Source organism: Grammomys surdaster, unplaced genomic scaffold (assembly GCF_004785775.1).
Source record: "Grammomys surdaster isolate TR1022 unplaced genomic scaffold, NIH_TR_1.0 126531, whole genome shotgun sequence".
NCBI lineage: Eukaryota > Metazoa > Chordata > Mammalia > Rodentia > Muridae > Grammomys > Grammomys surdaster.
Genome location: NW_021621323.1, coordinates 6,078,773 through 6,101,841, shown reverse-complemented (window position 1 = coordinate 6,101,841; position 23,069 = coordinate 6,078,773). Strand labels below are relative to the sequence as shown.

General features: G+C 38.9%; 1 protein-coding gene across 1 annotated transcript in view; it reads right to left on the bottom strand.

The window, feature by feature from the left end:
- Window positions 1-23,069, bottom strand: part of Bank1 (B cell scaffold protein with ankyrin repeats 1) — a 246,458-nt gene that overhangs the window by 15,928 nt on the left and 207,461 nt on the right. The window contains exon 11 of the mRNA XM_028760512.1: window positions 21,065-21,133. Coding sequence (XP_028616345.1) covers window positions 21,065-21,133 — 69 coding nt within the window. The remainder of the gene's footprint in view (window positions 1-21,064; window positions 21,134-23,069) is intronic.

Sequence of the window (23,069 nt, the reverse complement as noted above, 5' to 3'; positions counted from 1 at the left end):
ATGTGGTTGCCAATGGAACATTGGAGGCTGGTATGAAACAAGTGGAGGAGGTAGCCTACTGGCAGAACACAGGTAAATTCATTTGTTCACTGTGGTATTCAAAGATAAGTAGACTCACATGTCTTTGGGAAGGCTATGGCAACTCCAAACCACCTCAATCCCTGATACCGAGTAACAACACACTTGTACGCAACCTGCCTGGCCTTTGGACTCATCTGAGTTTGGAACTTCTTGTTTATATAGTTCTATTTAATATACTCGTTGTAGTGTCTTAGGGGAAGCATGTTCTAAACAGGTTGTTACTTCAGAGTATGCCCAGTGCAGAAGGACATAAAAATATCCTGTCCATCTAGAATTCGGTTACCTAGCCCTGGGGGGAATCTTTGGGAATCCTTGTCAAGAAAAAAAGAAACTGGACAAACATGAAATCATAACATAAAAAGATTTGAGAAAGATTTGAAAGGCAGAGGGATGCTCTTGTCTATCAGTGTGGTCACTGATGTAATTAAAATGATTTCTCTGGAAGGAAGATATTTTAAGCTTAAGGCAGTACCTTTAGTTATCTGAAGGGTGCCAAGCCCAGTTGTGTAGAATGACCCCTAATATCCATTCCAGTGAGTTTAGGACCAGGGACACTGGAAGATTCTCTTTCTAGAAGGTTTCTTTGCATCTAAATCGTGTCTATGGCAAGCATTCTGCCTTTCTGGAGGGACTTCCTTGACTTTTCAGAAGTTTATTTCTCCAGAATTAACAAGATGTCAGCAGATTAGAATCCCAGGAGAAATGGAGACTGCAAGCAAGCCCGAGGGCTGACTGGTTGAGCAGCAAAAAGCACAAAGAGCTGTTGAGATCTTGTTTCTTCTACCACTTGATTTATCAGCATCCAGACAAACTCAGATCGCGAGAAGCAATTTCCTGTGGTGCTAAGTGCCACCCTACCAGAACAGGAGGGCAGCATCCTCTGAGAAGCTATACCGTTTAACCATGACCTTACTTCTGACATCCTTTTGCCTAACCCAGAACCCATTTTTATCTCAAGTAACCCATGCAGCTACATTTTCTGTATCCACAGAAGGTGTGTCCAGCAAACTATTCCCAGAGAAGTGCCAATTGCAAATTTGCTTCATGTATAGTTTTCACTGAATTAAAATCCTAGATCTGGGAGGGGGGTGTTAAGATGACTCACTGGGTAAAGGTACCTACTGCCAAGCATAGAAACAGGAATCTGATCCCAAGACAAGGGACTCTACAGAGTTGTCCTCTGACCACACATGTACTATGCCACTCCTCCTATACATACAAATTAATAAAGAACTGAATCCTTCTTTTTTTTTTTTATTGGATGATTTATTTACATTTCCTATGTTGTCCCCTTACCCCATCCCCCACCACCCCCTCGGAACCCCCAATCCCCTCGCCCCTCCTCCTTCTTCTCTGTGGATGTAACCTCTATCTACACCCCCCCACTACCACCACCCCACCCTCAAAATTCCCACCCCCTGGGGCATCCAGCCTTCATGAGGTCAAGGTTCTCTTCTTCCACCTATGCCCAGCAGGGCCCTCCACTTTTACATATTCAGCTGAAGCCCTGGATCCCCCCCTAAGTGCTCCCAGGCTGGTGGTTTAGACCCTGGGAGCTGTGGTTGGTTGGTATTGTTGCTCTCCTCATGGTGCCACAAACCCTTTCAGCTCCTTCAGTCTTCACTCTAACTCCTCTATTGAGAACCCCATGATCAGTTCAATGGCTAGTTGTGAGCATCTGCCTCTGAATATGTCTGACTCTTGAAGGCCTCTGAGGAGATATCCATATCAGGCTCTTATCAGCATGCACTTCCTGTCTTCCACATCAGCATCTACCTTTGGTGATTGCACATGGGATAGATACTCAGGTGGGGTGGTCTTGAGACGGCCCCTCCTTCAGTTTCTGTCCCTCACTTTGTCTCCATATTTGCTCCCTTGAGTATTTTGTTGCTCCTTCTAAGAAGGACCGAATCACCCTCACTTGGTCTTCCTTCTTTATGGGCTTCAAGTGGCCTGTGAGTTGCATCTTGGGCATTTCAAGGTTCTAGGCTAATATCCAATAATCAGTGAGTGAATACCATGTGTCTTCTTTTGTGATTGGCTTACCTCACTCAGGATGATAATTTCTAGTTCCATCCATTTATCTAGGAACCACTCGAATACATTGTTTTTAATAGCTGAGTAATACTCCATTGTGTAAATATACCACATTTTTTGAATCCATTCCTCAGTTGAAGGACATCTGGGTTCTTTCCAGCTCCTGGCTATTATAAATAAGGCTGCTATGAACATAGTTGAGCATATGTCCTTGTTATATGTTCGAGCATCTTCTGGGTATATGCCTAGGAGTGGTATAGCTGGATCCTCGGGTAATGCTATGTCCAATTTTCTGAGGAACCGCCAGACTGATTTCCAAAGTGGTTGCACCATCTTGCAGTCCCACCAACAATGGAGGAGTGTTCCTCTTTCTCCACACCCTCGCCAGCATCTACTATCACCTGAGTTTTTAACCTTAGCCATTCTGACTGGTGTGAGATGGAATCTCAGGGTTGTTTTGATTTGCATTTCCCTGACGACTAAGGATGCTGAACATTTCTTTAGATGCTTCTCGGCCATTCGAGTTTCTTCCGTTGAAAATTCTTTGTTAAGCTCTATACCCCATTTTTTAATAGGGTAATTTGGTTGTCTGGAGTCTAATTTCTTGAGTTCTTTGTATATATTGGATATTAGCCCTCTATCAGATGAAGGATTGGTAAAGATCTTTTCCCAATTTGTTGGTTGTCGTTTTGTCCTATTGACAGTGTCCTTTGCCTTACAGAAACTTTGCAATTTTATGAAGTCCCATTTGTCAATTCTCGATCTTAGAGCATATGCCATTGGAGTTCTGTTTAGGAACTTTTCCCCTGTGCCCAAGTATTCGAGGCTTTTCCCCACCTTCTCTTCTATTAGTTTCAGTGTATCTGGTTTTATGTGGAGGTCCTTTATCCACATAGACTTGAGCTTTGTACAAGGGGATAAGAATGGATCAATTTTCATTCTTCTACATGTTGTCCTCCAGTTGAACCAGCACCATTTGTTGAAAATGCTGTCCTTTTTCCACTGGACAGTTTTAGCTCCTTTGTCAAAGATCAAGTGACCATAGGAGTGTGGGTTCATTTCTGGGTCTTCAATTCTATTCCATTGATCTTCCTGCCTGTCTCTGTACCAATACCAGGTAGTTTTTATCACTATTGCTCTGTAGTACAGCTTGAGGTCAGGGATGGTAATTCCTCCTGAAGTTCTTTTATTGTTGAGAATAGTTTTTGCTATCCTGGGTTTTTTGTTATTCCATATGAATTTGAGAATTTCCTTTTCTAACTCTGTGAAGAATTGAGTTGGGATTTTAATGGGGATTGCATTGAATCTGTAGATTGCTTTTGGCAAGATGGCCATTTTTATTATATTAATCCTGCCAATCCATGAGCATGGGAGATCTTTCCATCTTCTGAGATCTTCTTCAATTTCTTTCTTCAGAGACTTGAAGTTCTTGTCATACAGGTCTTTCACTTGCTTGGTTAGATTCACACCAAGGTATTTTATATTATTTGCAACTATTGTGAAGGGTGTCATTTCCCTAATTTCTTTTTCAGTCTGTTTATCTTTCATGTAGAGGAAGGCTACTGATTTGTTTGAGTTGATTTTATAACCAGCCACTTTGCTGAAGTTGTTTATCAGGTTTAGGAGTTCTCTGGTGGAAGTTTGGGGGTCACTTAAGTATACTATCATATCATCTGCAAATAGCGATATTTTGACTTCTTCCTTTCCTATTTGTATCCCTTTGACTTCTTTTTGCTGTCTAATTGCTCTGGCTAAGACTTCCAGTACTATATTGAATAGGTAGGGGGAGAGTGGGCAACCTTGTCTAGTCCCTGATCTTAGTGGGATTGCTTCAAGTTTCTCTCCATTTAGCTTGATGTTGGCTACTGGTTTGCTGTAAATTGCTTTTACTATGTTTAGGTAGGGGCCTTGAATTCCTGATCTTTCCAAGACTTTTATCATGAAGGGATGTTGAATTTTGTCAAATGCTTTCTCAGCATCTAGTGAGATGATCATGTGGTTTTTTTCTTTAAGTTTGTTTATATAGTGGATTACATTGATGGATTTCCGAATATTGAACCATCCCTGCATTCCTGGGATAAAACCTACTTGATCATGATGGATGATTGTTTTGATGTGGTCTTGGATTCGGTTTGCTAGAATTTTATTGAGTATTTTTGCATCGATGTTCATAAGGGAGATTGGTCTGAAGTTCTCTTTCTTTGTCGGGTCCTTGTGGGGTTTGGGTATGAGTGTAATTGTAGCTTCATAGAACGAATTGGGTAGTGTTCCTTCTGTCTCTATTTTGTGGAATAGTTTGAAGAGAATTGGTATTAGGTCTTCCTTGAAGGTCTGATAGAATTCAGCACTAAAACCATCTGGTCCTGGGCTTTTTTTAGTGGGGAGGCTTTTGATGACTGCTGCTATTTCCTGAGGGGTTATGGGACTATTTAGATGGTTTATCTGCTCCTTGTTTAACTTTGGTACCTGGTATCTGTCTAGGAAATTGTCCATTTCATCCAGGTTTTCCAGTTTTGTTGAGTATAGGCCTTTGTAGTAGGATCTGATGATTTTTTTAATTTCTTCCGTTTCTGTTGTTATGTCTCCCTTTTCAGTTCTGATTTTATTAATTTGGATACTGTCTCTGTGCCCTCTGGTTAATCTGGCTAAGGGTTTATCTATCTTGTTGATTTTCTCAAAGAACCAACTCCTGGTTTTATTGATATTTTGTATTGTTCTTTCTGTTTCTATTTGGTTGATTTCAGCCCTGAGTTTGATTATTTCCTGCCTTCTACTCCTCCTGGGTGTATTTGCTTCTTTTTGTCCTAGAGCTTTTAGTTGTGCAGTCAACTTGTTAGTGTGTGCTCTTTCCAGTTTCTTTTTGTAGGCACTTAGAGCTATGAGCTTTCCTCTTAGCACTGCCTTCATGGTGTCCCACAAGTTTTGGTATGATGTGTCCTCATTTTCATTGAATTCTAAAAAGTCTTTTATTTCTTTCTTTATTTCTTCCTTGACCAAGTCATCATTGAGTAGAGAGTTGTTCAGTTTCCATGTGTACGTGGGTTTTCCATTGTTTTTGTCATTATTAAAGACCAGTCTTAGTCCGTGGTGATCTGATAAGATGCAAGGGATTATTTCAATCTTTTTGTATCTGTAGAGGCTTGTTTTGTGACCAATTATATGGTCTATTTTGGAGAAGGTACCATGAGGTGCTGAGAAAAAGGTATATTCTTTTGTTTTAGGATGAAATGTTCTATAGATGTCTGTTAAGTCCATTTGGTTCATAACTTCTGTTAATTTCAAAGTGTCTCTGTTTAGTTTCTGTTTCCATGATCTGTCCATTGCTGACAGTGGGGTGTTGAAATCCCCCACTATTATTGTGTGAGGTGTAATGTGTGTTTTGAGCTTTAGTAAAGTTTCTTTTATGTATGTAGGTGCCCTTGCATTTGGAGCATAGATGTTCAGAATTGAGAGTTCACCTTGGTAGATTTTTCCTTTGATGAGTATGAAGTGTCCTTCCTTATCTTTTTTGATTAATTTTGGATGAAAGTCGATTTTATTTGATATTAGAATGGCTACTCCAGCTTGTTTCTTGGGACCATTGGCTTGAAAAATTGTTTTCCACCCTTTTATTCTGAGGTAGTGTCTGTCTTTGTCACTGAGGTGCGTTTCTTGTATGCAGCAAAATTCTGGGTCTTGTTTGTGTATCCAGTCTGATAGTCTGCTTCTTTTTATTGGGGAATTGAGACCATTGATGTTAAGAGATATTAAGGAAAAATGATTGTTGCTTCCTGTTATTTTTGTTATTAGAGGTAAAGTTATGTTTGTATCTTTTTTGGGGGTTGTTGGAAGATTACTTACTTGCTTTTCCTAGGTTGTAGTTTCCCTCCTTGTGTTGGCATTTTCCATCAATTATCCTTAGAAGTGCTGGGTTTGTGGGAAGATATTGTGCAAATTTGGTTTTGTCATGCAATATCTTGGTTTCACCATCTATAGTGATTGAGAGTTTTGCTGGGTATAGTAATCTGGGCTGGCAATTGTGTTCTCTTAGTGTCTGTATGATGTCAGTCCAGGCTCTTCTGGCTTTTATAGTCTCTGGTGAAAAGTCTGGTGTAATTCTTATAGGTCTGCCTTTATATGTTACTTGACCTTTTTCCCTTACTGCTTTTAGTATTTTTTCTTTGTTTTGTGCATCTGATGTTTTGATTATTATGTGACGGGAGGTATTTCTTTTCTGGTCTAGTCTATTTGGTGTTCTGTAGGCTTCTTGTATGTTTATGGGCATCTTGTTCTTTAGGTTAGGGAAGTTTTCCTCAATAATTTTGTTGAAGATATTTACTGGCCCTTTAAGTTGGGAATCTTCATTCTCATCTATACCTATTATCCTTAGGTTTGGTCTTCTCATTGTGTCCTGGATTTCCTGGATGTTTTGAGTTAGGTGTTTTTTGCATTTTGCATTTTCTTTGACAACTGTGTCAATATTTTCTACCGTATCTTCTGCATTTGAGATTCTCTCTTCTATCTCTTGTATTCGGTTGGTGATGCTTGCGTCTGTGACTCCTGATCTCTTTCTTAGGTTTTCTATCTCCATGGTTGTCTCCCTTTGAACTTTCTTTGTTTTTTCTATTTCTAGTTTCAGATCCTGAATGTTTTTGTTTAATTCCTTCTTTGTGTTTTCTTCCATTTCTTTAAGGGATTTCTGTGATTCCTCTTTAAGGGCTTCTATCTGTTTACTTGTACTCTCCTGTATTTCTTTAAGGGAGTTACTTAATTCCTTCTTATAATCCTCTATCATCATCATGAGAAGTGATTTTAATTCTGAATCCTGCTTTTCAGGTGTGATGGGGTGTTCAGGGCTTGCTATATTGGGAGAATTGGGCACTGATGATGCCAAGAAACTTTGGTTTCCGTTGCTTATGTTCTTGCGCTTGCCTTTCGCCATCTGGTTAACTCTAGTGGTACCTGCCCTCACTGTGTAAAACTGGAGTCTGTATTTCCAGTTATCTTGCTTATTGCAGAGCTCCTCAGAGTCCAGAGGTCTCTGTGGTCTTATGCTCCTAATCTCCTGGGTGGAATAACTCCTGGGACTCAGGCCACCTCTTGGATCTGGAAATCCTTCTGCTCTGAGTGCAGTGTGTCCTCGATGACTCAGGATTCAGTTTCAGCTGCTCTGAGTGCAGTGGCTCCAGCTGCTCTGAGTGCAGTGGCTCCTGGATGACTCAGGATTCAGTTTCTCAACAGGACAGGAGCAGACCGACTTTGTGTCAGCTGCTCTGAGTGCAGTGGGTCCTGGATGACTCAGGATTCAGTTTCTCCACAGGACAGGAGCAGACCAACTCTGTGTCTGCTCCAGCCCAGAGGACCAGGCAGGGGCAGAAGGCAAGTGGAATTCCGGAGGGGCGGGGTTTGGGTAGCTGCTGTGCCCTGGATGTCCCTGGCTCCCCGATCTATCTCTGGGGTTTAGGGAGTGAGATGGAGTTCTTACCAGCTGCTCTGAGTGCAGTGGCTCCTGGATGACTCAGGATTCAGTTTCTCAACAGGATGGGAGCAGACCGACTCTGTGTCTGCTCCAGCCCAGAGGACCAGGCAGGGGCAGAAGGGCTGAATCCTTCTTAATAATTTCAATTACCCTACTTAATTTCAAATTCTTAACTTTAAAATTTTAAACAAGATGACTTTGGGGCAGAATGAAATATGTTTTGTTCCTTCATAATTATATAAACACAACAGATGTGAGAGAGAGAGAGAGAGAGAGAGAGAGAGAGAGAGAGAAAGAGAGAGAGAGGGAGAGAGAGAGAGAGGAAGGGAGAGAGAGAGAGAGAGAGAGAGAGAGAGAGAGAGAGAGAGAGAGAGAGAGAGAGAGAGAAACTCCATCTCAAGTCTTAGCAGTGAGCTGCTTGTGGACAAGCTAATTTTCCACAAGCCTGCTGTTTCTTCTCATATGAAATAGACTACAGCACCTCCCCTGATAAATTATTACTAGGTGGGACATGCTCCAAAGAAAAATAATCTAGAAACTTCACTACCTCCTCCTTCAAGGCAAGCTCATTATTGTAAATGTAAGGCCTATACTTTTTGGCAATGTTGGCAGGTTCTTTTGTCACTCCCAGCTTACAGAGGTAGTGACGGCAGCTTTCCCTCCCATCCCACCTTTATGTTTCTGTTTACTTCGAAAAGACTTAGTATGATCTTTATCTAATTTTCATCAAGAAATTTTTTGTCACCCTGCTAGATACATGTTTGAAACCCTTGGTCACATGATGTAAAAGCCTCAAGACATACGAATGGTTTAGTTCCTTTTAATTTCTCTTTTTAGTATCTTTTCATTTGATTTGAATAGTGCTCACAGAAGCAACAAATAGTCTATTATGTGAGTAGTTGAATGTGTGGAAAAGGTCAGAAAGCATTGTGCTGAAATTCTGTTGGTGAGTGACTGGCTAGAATGTGTTTTACTGAAACTTTGGAGAGAAAAGAACTGAATAGGGCTGGCTGTTAGATAACAAGGCCAATGTGAACCATTTGCTTCATAAATACCATGCAGTTACAAAACACACAACAAAAAGGATGACTGCCCCACACAAGAGCTTCCTCTACAGAGACAAATACAAATGCAGGATTAAAAACTTAAATATAGAAGGGAATATTAATACAAATTCAAAAATGATTATGGGAAGAGTTTTTTCTCTTAACTTACAACTTAATGTAAAGATGCTATATTGTTTTACAGTAAAAAAAAATACTGTTCTTTCCAACTTCGTTTCCTCTATGGAGCATGTTACTATCTTTGTCCTTGCAGGATATACACTACAGTAGGAACTGCTCCACACTGTAAAGCCCATTCTCGTCCATTTTTATCTATTCTCTTCTTTCCTGTTCCATGTTACCCCTCCCTTTTTCCCCTTCTGTCTTTCTCTCCTCATCTCATTTTCTCTTCCCCTCCCTTCCTTTCTTTTCTATGTATGCATACATCCACCAGAGTTCATACATGTGTTGACCAGAGCTCAACGTCAGGTCCCTTCCTCAATTATTCTACACCTTATTTTCTGAAGCAGAGTCACTTGCTGAACCTAGAATGTTCTATTTGGCTTAGACTGTCTGGCTAGCAAGCCCCATGGATCTGTCTGTCTCTGTGCCTTTAGCTCTGCCCCCTAGCTCTGGCATTACAGATGAACTTCTCTGTCCAGCCTTTTATGTGTGTGTCAGGCAACAATACTCAGGTAAGCACATTGCCCAACTAAACAATCTCCATAGCTATTTCTTCTCATAGTAAAAAGATTAAGGCATGTTGTATACTATCTGTTTACAGCAAATTAATCTGTAACATTGGAAAGAACACCTTGGTAATAGGACTTAGCCAGTGGCTAGATTTAAACCTGGCTGTGTTTTGTTAATGAGCCTGAGAACTGGTAGGCAAGTAAATCAAGACCCACAGGGGAAAGCTGAAAGATATCTGGACTACAGACTTATTTATTAATTCTAAATAGAGCCTCCTTAACTTAACTTAACTTAACTTAACTTGAGGGCTGCATAAATATTTGGTATCACTTCACTTGTTTATTGGCTTTAAGTTCTGTTTTCTTCGAGCATCTGGAAAACACAAGAGAACTAAGTAAGAACTGAGAGGATTCTCGTTCACTATTAGATTCCTCCAAAATAAGTACTGTGAGTGTTTTTGGTGCTTCTTCACGTTGAGTGTTCATTTTCTCTGTTGTTTTAGAGAAAATTTAGATTTAGAATCACACTCATGTGTACTGTTCTTTTCTCTTTGTCTCACAACTCAAGAATCATATGCTGTTGTTCTGCAAACATCTTTAATGACTGCATTGAGTACCAAAGTCCACGTAGTCAATGAAGTATCTATCCATTGTACTCTCGGATGCTCTTTGTTTCTGTTTGTACAATCATGTGTCACCAGTGCTGCTCTCATAGGTCTCCTTGCCTGCACCGTTGTTTACTCTGTAGTGATAGATTCTGAACATGTTTAAACTTGTTTAAAGCTCTGAATCCTTTCTGCCATTCACATTTTTTTAGAACTGTTTTGCCACTCATAGCAGAGGGGAAGTGCCCTTCCTGTTGCACTGTTGAGTGTATTACATTGCTTAATTAAAAACAAAAACAAAAAAAACAAAAACAAAACACAAAAAGCAAAACAAGCATCCCCCTTGGGCCCTTCTTGTTACTAGACTTTTTTGGGTCTGTTGTTTGTAGCATGGTTATCCTGTACTTTATGGCTCATATCCACTTATAAGTGAGTACATGCCATGTTTGTTTTTCTGGGTCTTGATTACCTTACTCAGGATGATTTTTCTAGTTCTATCCATTTGCCAGCAAATTTCATCATGTTATTTCCTTGAGTGCCTGAGTAATATACCATTGTGCAAATGTACCGTGTTTTTTTTTTTTTTTTTTTTTTTATCCATTCTTCAGTTGAGGGACACCTAGGTTGTTTCCAGTTTCTGACTATTACTAATAAAGCTGCTATGAACACATCTCTCTGAAAAGGGAAAATAGATTAGACATTGGGGTTGGGTGATGGAAAGAGGAGAATGAGTGGGGAAGGGGCAAAGGATGGGTACAGGGGGATGAAGTGGGGAAGGACTGAGGGAAGGAGTACTGGGAGAAACAACTGTATTGGGTGATGGTTGCATCTCTGAGAGAAACTACAAACCTAGGGCAATGGAAACTCTTAGGAGTCTATTTGGGTGACCCTAGGTGAGACTCCTAGCAGTGGAGGATATGGAACCTGTAACCAGGCAATGTAGGGATTGGGATACCAACCCAGCCACAAAACCTTAGACCCACAATTTGTCCTGCCTAAAAGATGTGCAGGGGTAAAAGACAGAGCAGTATTTGAGTGAAGGGCTGACCAATGACTGGCCCAACTTGAAGCCCATCCCATAAGAGGGAGCCCGCTGACACTATCAGTGATATTCTGCTAGACTTGCAGACAGGAGCCTAGCATAACTGTCATCAGAGAGGTTTCAACCAGCAACTAGCAGAAACTGACATTGAGACCCACAGCTGAAAGATAAGTGGAACTTGGAGAATCTTGTGGAAGAGTGGGAAGAAAGATTGAAAGAGCCAGAAGGGTCAAGGATACCACATGAAAACCTACAGTATCAACTAACCTGGGCCCATAGGGGTTCATAGAGATTGAACTGCCAACCAGAGAACATGCATGAGATAGACCTAGTCCCTCTGCACATATGTAACAGTTGTGCAACTGGGTCTTTATGAGGGACTCCTAAAATGAGAGCAGGAGCCATCTCTGACGATATTGCCTTCTTTGGATCCCTTTCACCTAACTGGGTTGCTTTGTGTATCTTTAATAGAAGAAGATATGTATAGTCTTACTGCAACTCAATACCAAAGCTGGTTGATATCCATGGGAGGCCTCTGCTTTTCTAATTCCCAGTAGATATATTATTTTAAGTGATATGCTATGAGAATACCTAGAATTTTTTTGGAAAAAGGAAGGAATGCTGATAATGAGCAGCTTCGTTTTATTCCTAACCACCCTTAGCAGCAAACTAGAAATTTATTTCCATTTATTTTTGAGAAATTATTATTTTGTTATAAATATTGAAAGTACAAATATTTAAATAATAATGGTATATATGTGTCATCAACCAGGATTTTATGTATTTCATAATGAAATAACTTATATATTATTATTTCTATATGGAGTTGTTATTATATATGAACTTTTTGTTGTGTTTGAAATAATTGCTAAAATTTATCCCTATAATATTACACAAAGCTTTCCTATTAGTGTAGTAGTATTTAAAATTTTATTTTATTTCCTAATTTGATGTAATTTTCTTAATGTATTTTTTCTAAAAGAGTACAGTGTTTTTATATGAAAAAAATCTCCCTGATATTACATTATTACATTCTCCTATTTTCCAACTGATTTTCTATCTTTCCCTTTTCTCTCTTTCTCCTTTTCTTCCATCATTCTCTTCCTTCTCTCCCTTCCTTCCTTTTTCTATGATTTCCTTATTGATGTCTTCTCTCTATTGCATTTGCCATAGGTTTTGCTAATTGCCTTTAAAAAGTGAACACACACACACACACACACACACACACACACAAATTTCAAGTGTCAACTAGACACAACCTAGACTCACCTGGGTAGAGTCTCAGTGAGGAATTATCTAGATGAGGTTGGCCTGTAGGGATGTCTGTGGGGTGATCTTGATTGTCAATTGATGTGGAAAGACCTAGACATATTGTGGGTAGCACCTTTTCCTAAGCATGGAATCACAGACGGTACAGTAGAGGCCGAGTGCCAGGAGATAGGCCTGGCTTTGTTTCTTCTGCTTTTGATTAGGGATGTGATGGAGCTAGCTGCTGTAAGTTCCTGCTTCTAGACTTCACTACATTGATGGAGTGTTACTAGGAACTGTGAGCTAAAAAATACCCAATCTCCCCAAGCTGCTTTTTGTCAGGATGTTTTAGCATAGCAACAGAAATGAAACTAGGACATTTTGTATTTTTGCAAATACTGATTTTTTTCCTTCAAATTAGTTATTCAAGAGCTTTGCACATTATGTTTTGATCTATTCATACCCTAACTCTTTCCAGTTCCCACTCAACTTCATATTTTTTTTCTTAAACCTTTAAGACTATTATGTGTTGTCAAGTTATTCTTGATTATATGGTCTTTCATCTGAGTGTGGCCAACCTACTGGAGCTACATTCTTAGAGAAAACATTCTTTCTTCCTCCCAGTTCCTAACAATTGTCCACAGCTCCATGGTATGGATGGGACTGTACTCTCTCCTCCCCTCTCCATCCTGGGAACTAGTTGGCTCTGGCTTGCATACCTTTTGTGTTGGCAGTCACAGCTACCATGAATTCATAAGTACCATTGCCCTGCTGTGTCTCCAAGGTACTGCTTTCTTGTAGTCACACACAACTTCTGACTCTTACACTTTCAAACTCACCTTTCATTTTCAACTTTTATTATTAGTTCATTAGCATTCATTCATATTTATTCTTGTATAGCAGAACATCCGATTTCTTAATAGTGAAAGATTTTTGAGACTGTTGAGCCAGCTTTGTTGATAGACACACATGTGTGCTTTCTAAGTATTCAGTTGTAGACTAGTTTTTTTCTCTGTCTTAAATACTTTCAAAATTTTCTTTAGTTGCTTTCAGTTTTAACCTTGTTATTAATTTTAATACTATTTTGCTGATATCAAAATAGTTAAATACTGAATCATACATTTATTGACTATTTTGTTAGTGAGTATATAATTAGAGAATGTTAGGGGCAGAACTTATAAAACTCAGTTTTATATTATCCTAATGTTTTATGTATTTCTGTCTTTTTTGACTTTTTAAAAAGTTTCCTTATTGAATATTCACAGAATTTAAAACTTTATATAACTGTGATTATTTGTCTTTTTTATTTTGCTAGATTTTATTTAAATATTTTGATACTTTTATCATTTGTCATAAAATTAAATGAATGATATGCATCTCTGATGATTTATTTTATTTTGGCACAAAAGGGGTTAAATTCTGGTTGGGAGAACATAGGGTAGAAAAGAGAGTACCAAGAGAGATAAATAATAAGTCACAAGGAAACCTAGTATTGTAAAAGCTCCCTAAACTCTGTATGAACACATAAAAATTTAAATGGAGTTATTTTATAATGATTCAACAATTCCCCTAGTAGGTACCATAGACTAACATATGAAAGAAATTCTAGTATCATGAATGGGTCTCTTCTTTTGTTGGATAGTCAGGTCCCATAGACCTCCAAACATTACAGTCTATCACTAATGTTCTTGGTTACCCTACTTGATGGTAAAACCCTATTAGTGAAGATACCACACTTTTTTCCCCTGGAATTATCAGGATAACTGCATTTGATTAGTTATGACAGCATGCACAACCCTATGGAAGCCCAAGCAGACCAAGCCTCAGCTTGGAGAATGTAGGTGAGCTGGCTCTTTGTAATAGTGAAGCCCTAGTAAATCAGCCATGCTCCAGTGGAAAATCACACATTCAAGGATATCGAGGTAACACAAATTTGTCTGGGCAATGGAGGGAAAATGACACAAAGTTGGGTGGGTAGAGAGAAGTGCAGGATGTATATGGGATGAGATGGGAGAGGGAGGGTCAATATGATCAAAACATGCATGACATCCTCAAAGAACTAATAAAAACATATAAAAGATATCTGATGTTTTCCCTGATCGCTTTCCACTGTATGTTGGCCTCTCACTAAACCCTGAACTTCCTGGGTTGGCTAGCTGGCTCACCACTGACTCTAAGAGGTCTACTTGCCTCCATTTCCTCATCACTGTGATTGTAGGTGTGATCACACTGAACTGGTTCTCATGCTTACACACGAGTATCTTATAGAGTTAATAGATTCACTATTATCAATTTTTGATACTACAACTTACTTTAAAGCATTTCGGTTTGATTAACCTATTATTAATATAGAATATATTTAAAGCAATGATTTCATGATAATATTGAATTGCTATCTTTTCTAAAATCTTGGACAACTGAAAATACAAAAGTGTTTTATATTTTATATGAGCAGAATACCTAACTAAATACAAATTACTTAACTTGGAATTTCCCCACAAAATCATAGTCCATTATATCTAACTTTTATTACTGAGATTTCTAACTTTTAAGACTTATTTTAATTTTTCTTTTCTTCCCATTTATTGAGGATAAATTCTTTTCTCATACCACGTATCTGGATAACATTTCTCCACCACTCTACTCTTCCCAGTCTCTTCATCTCCCCACCCCTGTGGATCCACTTCCTTTCTGTCTCTCATTAGAAAAGAATAGGATAGAAAATCACAACCAAACATGACGAAATAATAATAAAAAAACCCATCACATCAAAGTTGTACAAGACAACCTAACACAAGGAAAAGAGCCCCAAGAGCAGACACAAGAATCAGAGACACACTCATTCACACATTCAGAAATCTCACAAATTACTAAGTTGAAAGGTCCAACATATATGCAGAAGACCTTACCCATAGAAGATCCTGTATAATCTATCTTTTTAAAACTATTCTTTGGAAAATTTGTACATTTATACATTACAGTCAGGTGGAACTCATCTGTAGTTGCCTCTCTTTTCCTCTTCCAAATGCTACCCCACTCTTTTTCAAGCAAAATCCCCATCCCTCTGTCATGTCTATCTGTTTTGTTTTTCCTTCACAAGGTACTATAAAAATCTGTGTTAAATATTTCTCAACTACCTTCGGGTTGTTCTTTATCTTCATCGTTAAAAATTTTGCTGAGGTGTGTCTAAAACTAGATGCTTTTCCTAGATCACAGCAGGGCAGGCCATTTGAGTCTCATTCCTGCCATATCAGTTAAGTCATCAGCTATGCCTTTTATTTTATTTAGAAATACCCATCACACACAGGTCAGACCTTTCTTTTCTGTGTTTTCTTCTTAGTTTTCCTTGCCAACAAACCTTCTGCAGGACATTCTATACTAAACAATGGAGTTTTCAGGGTCAGTACCTTTTGCTGTGATCGATATAGATTTTGGCTTTCTATTGAACTATCAGCTTTCTAATGTTTTATTTTTTGTTCTCATCGTACAATGTTCTCCTCTAAAGTCACATAATTACTCTCTGTCTGCCCTGCCCTTAAAATGTAGTTAACTTATTTTGTCTTTGTCTCAACTTGATCTTAATTTGGGAGTCTGTTGTTGCTACTTATTCAATTTGTATATGTGTTCTACATTTCTGGCCCCCCTCCCCCTTCTCTTGATTCTTAGCTTCTCTTTTGTCTGCCTCCTCCTCTGCCTTGTCAGGTTGTTGTTCTGTGAGACATGGTGTCCCCATGTAGCATAGGCTGGAACTTGGCTATGCTATACAGGTTGATCCTGCACTCATTCACCTGCCTTGATCAGTTGCCAGGATTACAGGTGTGTCAAAACATCTCTGGCAAACTCATTGTTCACCAAAGCACTTAGTGTTTTTCTGTCCTTTGGTTCTGTTTCTTGTTCAGGTCATATTTTATTGTCAAAGCTGGGACTGCAGAGGGTTTTGATAGAAGCAGCATACAAATCAGGTCCTGGGGTGTAGAAACTTTTCCACATAGATTTGCTGGGACTATACTCCTGCCTGGGCACACATGACCAGTGGGATACTTGCCTGTTCCTTTTCTCCATCATGTAGCTTCACTTGAGGGCCCAAAGGAACTAACAAACAAACCTCATTCTCACATCTCCCACCTCCTCACTGTTTACTGGAGGACACTTTCTGAATGTATAGACATAACAGCTAAAGAGGAGAAGAAGCATTTGAAGAGAACAGTAAGCTGGAGTGAGTATCCATGGTGAGGAAGGAATTGGATGGTTTCCTTCTTTATGGAAAAATGGCAATCTCTTTTCACAGACTTTAGGGGTATACTGTTGACATTCGTTTTATCAGTCACTTTTTTTTAAAATTGGAACTAGCCCTAGATTCTTCTGGACTTTTTTAAAAAATTTTTGTCTTTATTATTATTCGGAAATTTGTATCTCTCAGGCTTTGCCTTCATCTCTGATAGAAGTTACATAGTGCACATTAGCATAGTCCCATTCTAGGCAAGAAATGAGAAACTGTACAAAAAATTTCAGGTATAATTTTAACAAAAAAATACCCTTTGTGAGCAACATGACAAATGGAAATATAAGTTATACTGGAAAAAGCAGCTGAAGCCATTATTCTTTTATGGAGTACAAATGATCACATTTTGACAATTTTCCCTCTTTTCTATTTAATACATCTAGAATTGGCAAGCACGGCCTGATGAAAATACCACAGGGCTCAGAAGTCTCTTTTCTCCACATAAGAGTAATACCTTTCAGTTTCTCCAGGTCTCCTGCTTAAAGACAATTTTATTATTTAACATTTATCAAACTGGCCAGCTCTGTGTACTCTGAGAACACAAAAATAAGTTCCCTGACTAAATCTTTTCCATGGGCATGCAAACCCCTCCAAAATACAAGCCCATAATAGTTCTGTTGTGTGGACTGAAGAATTGGGCAGAGGCTTTGCCAGGGTTTACGAACTTATAAGCCCAAGGGGCCAAACACAAAGTTACAAAGCAAAGTTTTAGTGACTGATTATTAAATATACTCAAATAGCTGTCATTATCACAAACAAATATTTTTGTTCAGATTTTTGATACTGATAAGATGACTCTTGATATATTTTTATTTTATTCTTCAGATAGAATAATGACTAAAGGGAAATGTATTTCAAACATAAGAAATCCACATGGAAAAAATGATAATATAAAAATTATCTAAGAAAATTTACACACAACTCCTACATTTACATACAGGGTATGAATGGCAACCAACAACTGGAAGTTCTATAAATAATTCTTATGCTTATCTAGATCTAGGGGTGCTTGCTGTAGACGTTTGATTAGAATGGGCATAACCCTGTAAGTTAGGGTTTGCCCTGAGTAATAGCAAGCAGTAACCCTTCATTTCGACCATTAATTAACCGAGATGAGCAGATTATGCACCTATGACCAGGGAAGTTGTTTGGTAATGTTTCTGTTCTTTGGTTGCTGTCTTTCTTCCTTGCAGTAAAACAGGAGTGGGGATAGTGAGTAAAATAGAGTTGGTCTTGGCATGGTAGGAAAAGCCCAAGAAAAACCACACATTTAGGAATCATGGGCAATCTGGAAGCTTAGAATAGGATGTATTTTTGTGTTCATGTTCTTGAGGAAGGAGCTTCGTGTGCCTCTAGTGAACTTTGAGGATATCAGGATCATGGTCTAGCAGCCTGATAACTGCCAATCTATTTTTATAGGATGTTTGATATTTGGCAAACACCCAAATGATCGAGAAGCCCTTCCCTCAGTGAGAATTTCACAAATTAATCAGCCCTCAGAGAACTCTGATTCCAGAACCTTGGCTCACTTCACATATGCCAATAGGATCTGTTCGCCTGGTTTGTGGCAATGAACATGCCTTTGGCTTCTTCCTGGCTCAGGGTTAGGAAATGGAGCGGAATGGAAGAGCATCATATCTGTGACATCATTCTTTGGCATTTTCTGATCTCAAAACCAACTTGGGAAAATGGACTTTAAAACTGCATTTTGGTGAAAAAATTTATCTGTTATCCCCAGTCCCTAGCACTTTCCCCTCGTATTTCTTCAAAATGTAAAATTCTAGTCAAAGAATTCCTTTGAGTTCCCACAGAAATAGTGCCAATTATTTTTTTCTTTCTGTTCCTCGGGAAAATTCCTTGGCTCAGCAATAATGTAACTTCCTGGCAACCCCTTGGCAGTCTTGAACTTAGAGATTCTGAAGTGCTTTCAGTTTCCGTGGGGAAATAGTTGGCTCTGATGCATTCCTTTTCTTCCAGAAGACAGTAGGAGAAATACATTATTTAACCCTTTTCAGGAAACCTGTCTAGGTCTATTTGAAGATCTTAACTCATGAACATTTCACAAACACCATCCCCCCTTCCCTGCACAGACATCAGCACTGGAGAAGTATCTCCTCTCATTCCTACTGCATGATGAAATCTCAGGAGAATTGAACAACACTCTGAAACCTGTAAGAAGCAGTGTTTTTCCATGGTCTTATTGATCATAATACCAGAACAGCTTCATGAATTACAGCCAGACAATTTTATTGCAAAATGTCCCTCACAGGCTCATGCCCTGCTTACTTGATCCCAGGTGGTGGTGCTATTTTGGGAGGGGGTTTCAACTTTACAAAGTACAGAAAATCTGGGGGAGCAGGCCATTCTCTCTGCTTCCTACCACCCATGACATAAACTACTCTGCTCTACCACTCTTGGCACATGAAAGAGTGAGACCTCTGAAACCATTGCCAGGATGAATCCTACTCTCAGGTTGGTTGCTCAGGTATTTTGTTACAGTAAAGAAAAATTCTGGGTAACATAAAAGCCATTTAAGTACCCAATAATTTCATAAAGATTCTTATATCATCATCATCATCATCATCATCATCATTTTATTATTTTTCTTCATGCTGGAAACTAATTTTCCTGAAGGTAATAGTCATCAGAGAGATTCTGATTTTTTTTTAAGATCTGATGTTCTCTTACTTTTAGAAATAGTACAATATTTTGTTTTATTCTGGTAAATTCTTGATGTCTAAGGGTAAAGAAATATCCTACTGTGACTAATTTAAAATGCTACAAATAGGTTGGATTTAAGAATCAAAATAAAAAGACATCAAATAACATGTGACTTGTTTTTTTAGACCCAGAGGCCTCTAAAAAAAGTCTAATGAAAATTGACTTTTGTGAAACAAATTAGTCAAGAGTCTATGACTAGGTATATAAAATCAATAAAACATGGCCTTATCGATAAGGTTCATTGTAAAACTTTTTTTCTGTTCACCATTCTGTCTAACCTTTTATCTCAACACAGGTGGAAATTATTTTTCTACATACATGGTAGAACATTAATCAAACCTTCTAGGGGGAAACTCTTAGCTCTTCTTAAATGGCTTTCTGTGGGGCAGATATCCAGCTGCTGAGAACAGATTCTCCCCAAGTTTCTACCATTTTTTGATACCTGTGAAAGAGGACAAATCCTGAAATTTCAAGATCTCACCTTCAGTGCTAACAGAATAGGATTATAACTACAAAGTAGAGAATACTTGACCTGGGAGTGGGGCTGTGTGAAACTGTCAAAGACCATACAGACTTTCCTACTTCCATCATCCAAGCTTTTAAAGCTTCTGTAAGTTCCTCAAGTAGTACCATCAGTTAGGGCCCTTCAGGGGAACATTCTATATCCAATGCCTAGTGTGGAATCTGCACTAATCCTCTTTAGACTTGTTGCTATTATACTATGCAAATTTCAATCGATTCGACTTCAAAAGTTGTATCAGTATCAGTACTGTTCAAAAGTCCAGAGTCTCTTTTGAGACTCAAGGGAAACTCAGCTGTGAGCCTCAGTAAAAGTCAAAAAGAAAGTTTCTTACTTCTGACATACAATGGCACTTTGGGAGGACAGGGAGAACTACAGGGAAAGTTTTGACCAATACTGAAACCTAGTAGGGAAAACAGTACCCTCCCCGCACCCCCCCCCCCATATAGTTCCATGGTGAGCTTACTGAGAGTCATTTCTATTGATAGCTGCTTTCAGCACACATGGCCTCTCTCTCTCTTGTCAATGGCTGCAAGTTCTTTTCAGAAGACGTTCTACACTTTCTGTACATCCAATACCCTTGGTTCTCCATTCCAACCTAGACTTTATCTTTATGTTGTCACACATTCTATGAAGGGACTCTGATTCTGCTACATATTGTCTCACTTCAGCGTCTTTCTGGAACTTTGGTACAAATTTCTATGACTCTAACTCTTACATCCTGGCTGCCTTCCACACCAACAGCATTACGTAGATGACAATACTGAGTTTTGCTTCTAGGTCGAGATATCGCCTGGTCCGTTGGATCATGACTACAGTTGTAAAGTGCACGTATGACTGAATTTTCCTAGGTAGATATTTTCAAGGGAATTCCTTTAGAGACATGCTCTATTCAGGATCTCCTTTTTCTCCCCCACTCAAGGTGTTCTCCTTTAAAATGACTGTTTTAGAAGTTGGGTTTCAATTTTATACCCTGAAGCCTTCAATGGCTGGGGTCTTATATTAAGATTTCACTTCTATTGTGCCAGTACAAAGTGTACACCTACTCTCTGTGCTAGACATTTCCCCAAACCTTCTGCTCTCTTACTGTTAACCTAGCTAAAGGCAGTGAGTAAATATGCTGCAGCCCATAGACTATGCTGCCTTAAATTCCATCTCAAAGCAACTTAGTTCACTCTGTTTGAATTCTGCCTCACCCACATTTTCAGGACATGAGCAGCTGCTTTGTCAGGATGTTTCATCAGTGTCACCAAGTTCCATTATTTGCTCCTGCTTAAAACCTTGTGAGTCTGGTCTTTCTGTCTATATTTCTATCAATATTATGGTCTTTAATACCTGGTTTCTTAGGGAGACTGTAGAACTTATCACCATCAGATTGTCTTCTAGCTGCCTTTTGTTGGAATACTGTAAAAAAACATAGTAGATAAAGTATATTAGACAAAGGCAATTAAGAATATGAACTACACTGTGGGAGACTCAATGAAGGCAGAGTGCATTGCATCATTTTCCTTAATAATAGTATCTGAATTGTATTTATTTCCGAGTATAAGGATTTCCTTAGTAACAATATTTGAACTGTATTCATTTTCGAGTATAAGCATTATTAAATTTGTAATTTTCTCCTCTGTGCAGATTATCGGTAATTTTGGAAAGCATTTCCTTTGGGTAGAGTCCATTATTGATAGTATGCTTCCCTAAGCGAGTAAAATCAAGCTGATTCCTTCTTGATATCAGATAAAGATAAAAGCTCCATTTTGTCAGAAGTGATAAATGCTAAGCCCACGTGAAGGTTCCATTTTTATAGAGACTGCTAGATCAGGCTTGGGGGTGATAAGCAAGCATAATTGTTATTTCTTCTTAAACTGAAGAGAAGCCTGTTGTGTTCCGCAGATGTAAAAATAAAAGAGGCACTTTGCTCTTGCGTCATCTACCCCGACCTCGGACCTATTAAAGCAGCTTGTTTGAATTACTTCATTATCTGAAAAGTGCTTTGTTCTCATTTATTATTTCGCACATGAAATTCTGGGAATTAAGTCAGCATTACTCACCCTGTTTTGCAGATGAAAGGTAAAACTCAGCGTTTAATATTTATTAAGCACCCACAAAGTTCTGGATACTTTGGGGTATTTGTTAATGAAATAGACCAGGTCTTTTACTGCTTTACTTTTTGGAAAATGAGCATCCGGAGTTACATTTATATTTTTATGGGCAGTCTGAATTATGGGGTTTGGGAACTCGAAGAGGCCTGGGAGATTTAGTCGAGTCTCATATGTTTATAGACAAGGAAGTAACCGGCTTGTAAAAGGGCTAAGTGAAGTTTGAAATGATCGCAGAGTTGTTAGCAGAGAAGTGATTTAGACCCTTAAGCCTTGGCCTTCAGCCTTTCGCTTCCTCCCTACAGTGATGCTGTGTCTCCTACTTAGTAACTATTCCCTTTTAAAGTTAGAGGAGGCGGCTGGGAGGAGCAACAGGAGCACGGCCTCCCTCTTGTTCCTGGCATCTAGCAGGATCTTCCTATAAAATGGAACCAAAGCCCATGGGGGCAAGGAGACAGCTGCTTGGCGCTTGGCCACTGTGACCTGGGGAAACAGGTCCATGATGATCACGGAGTTCTGCTTTGGTTCTGCTCTCATTTAAACTACGCTAATATCAAAGTCATATATGGAATTGATCAAGAATACATACATTCAACTTTTTAAAAACAAATATCCCAAATCAAATCAACATGTATTAAACACTTAATGTCTTAGATGATGTCAGGAGAAGTGAATATACTGTCAAATATGATGCATTTGAGAAAAATTATGCATCTAAAGTAACATCTCTGGTTGAAAATCAGTTTTCTTTGTACATTCCGGGTTTGTTGTGTTTTCTCCTAATTAAAATACAGTGAGGGGTATTTGGCATGTGACTATACTATAGGATATTAGATCCCCCCCAGTCCTATTTGCTGTTTTCTTCAGCTAGTTCTACAGTTACCATAGCATAAAATAATGACAGCAGCTTATGTTTTTGTTAATTTTGTTAAGATGTAACGGAGAGTTCCTACGACTGAAATACTGCAGTCTGGCATCATTAATATGGGAAACAATTTGAACTCAAAGGCAAGCGCAAACAGTAATTTCTCCACTTAAACAGCAGGTTACTTAAGAGTTCATGGATTCTGCTGAGGTATGAAGCTGCAGAGCATTTGCAAGTAGACTTCTCTTCCCAGCTTTCTTGGTGTGAAGTTTGCGGTAGATCCAATTTACCCTGAATACTTTTTTTGGAATACTTTCTGCTGGCAACAAACATTTGGCACATGTGACGAATGGTTCATGCTGACCTTACCCTTCAGTTA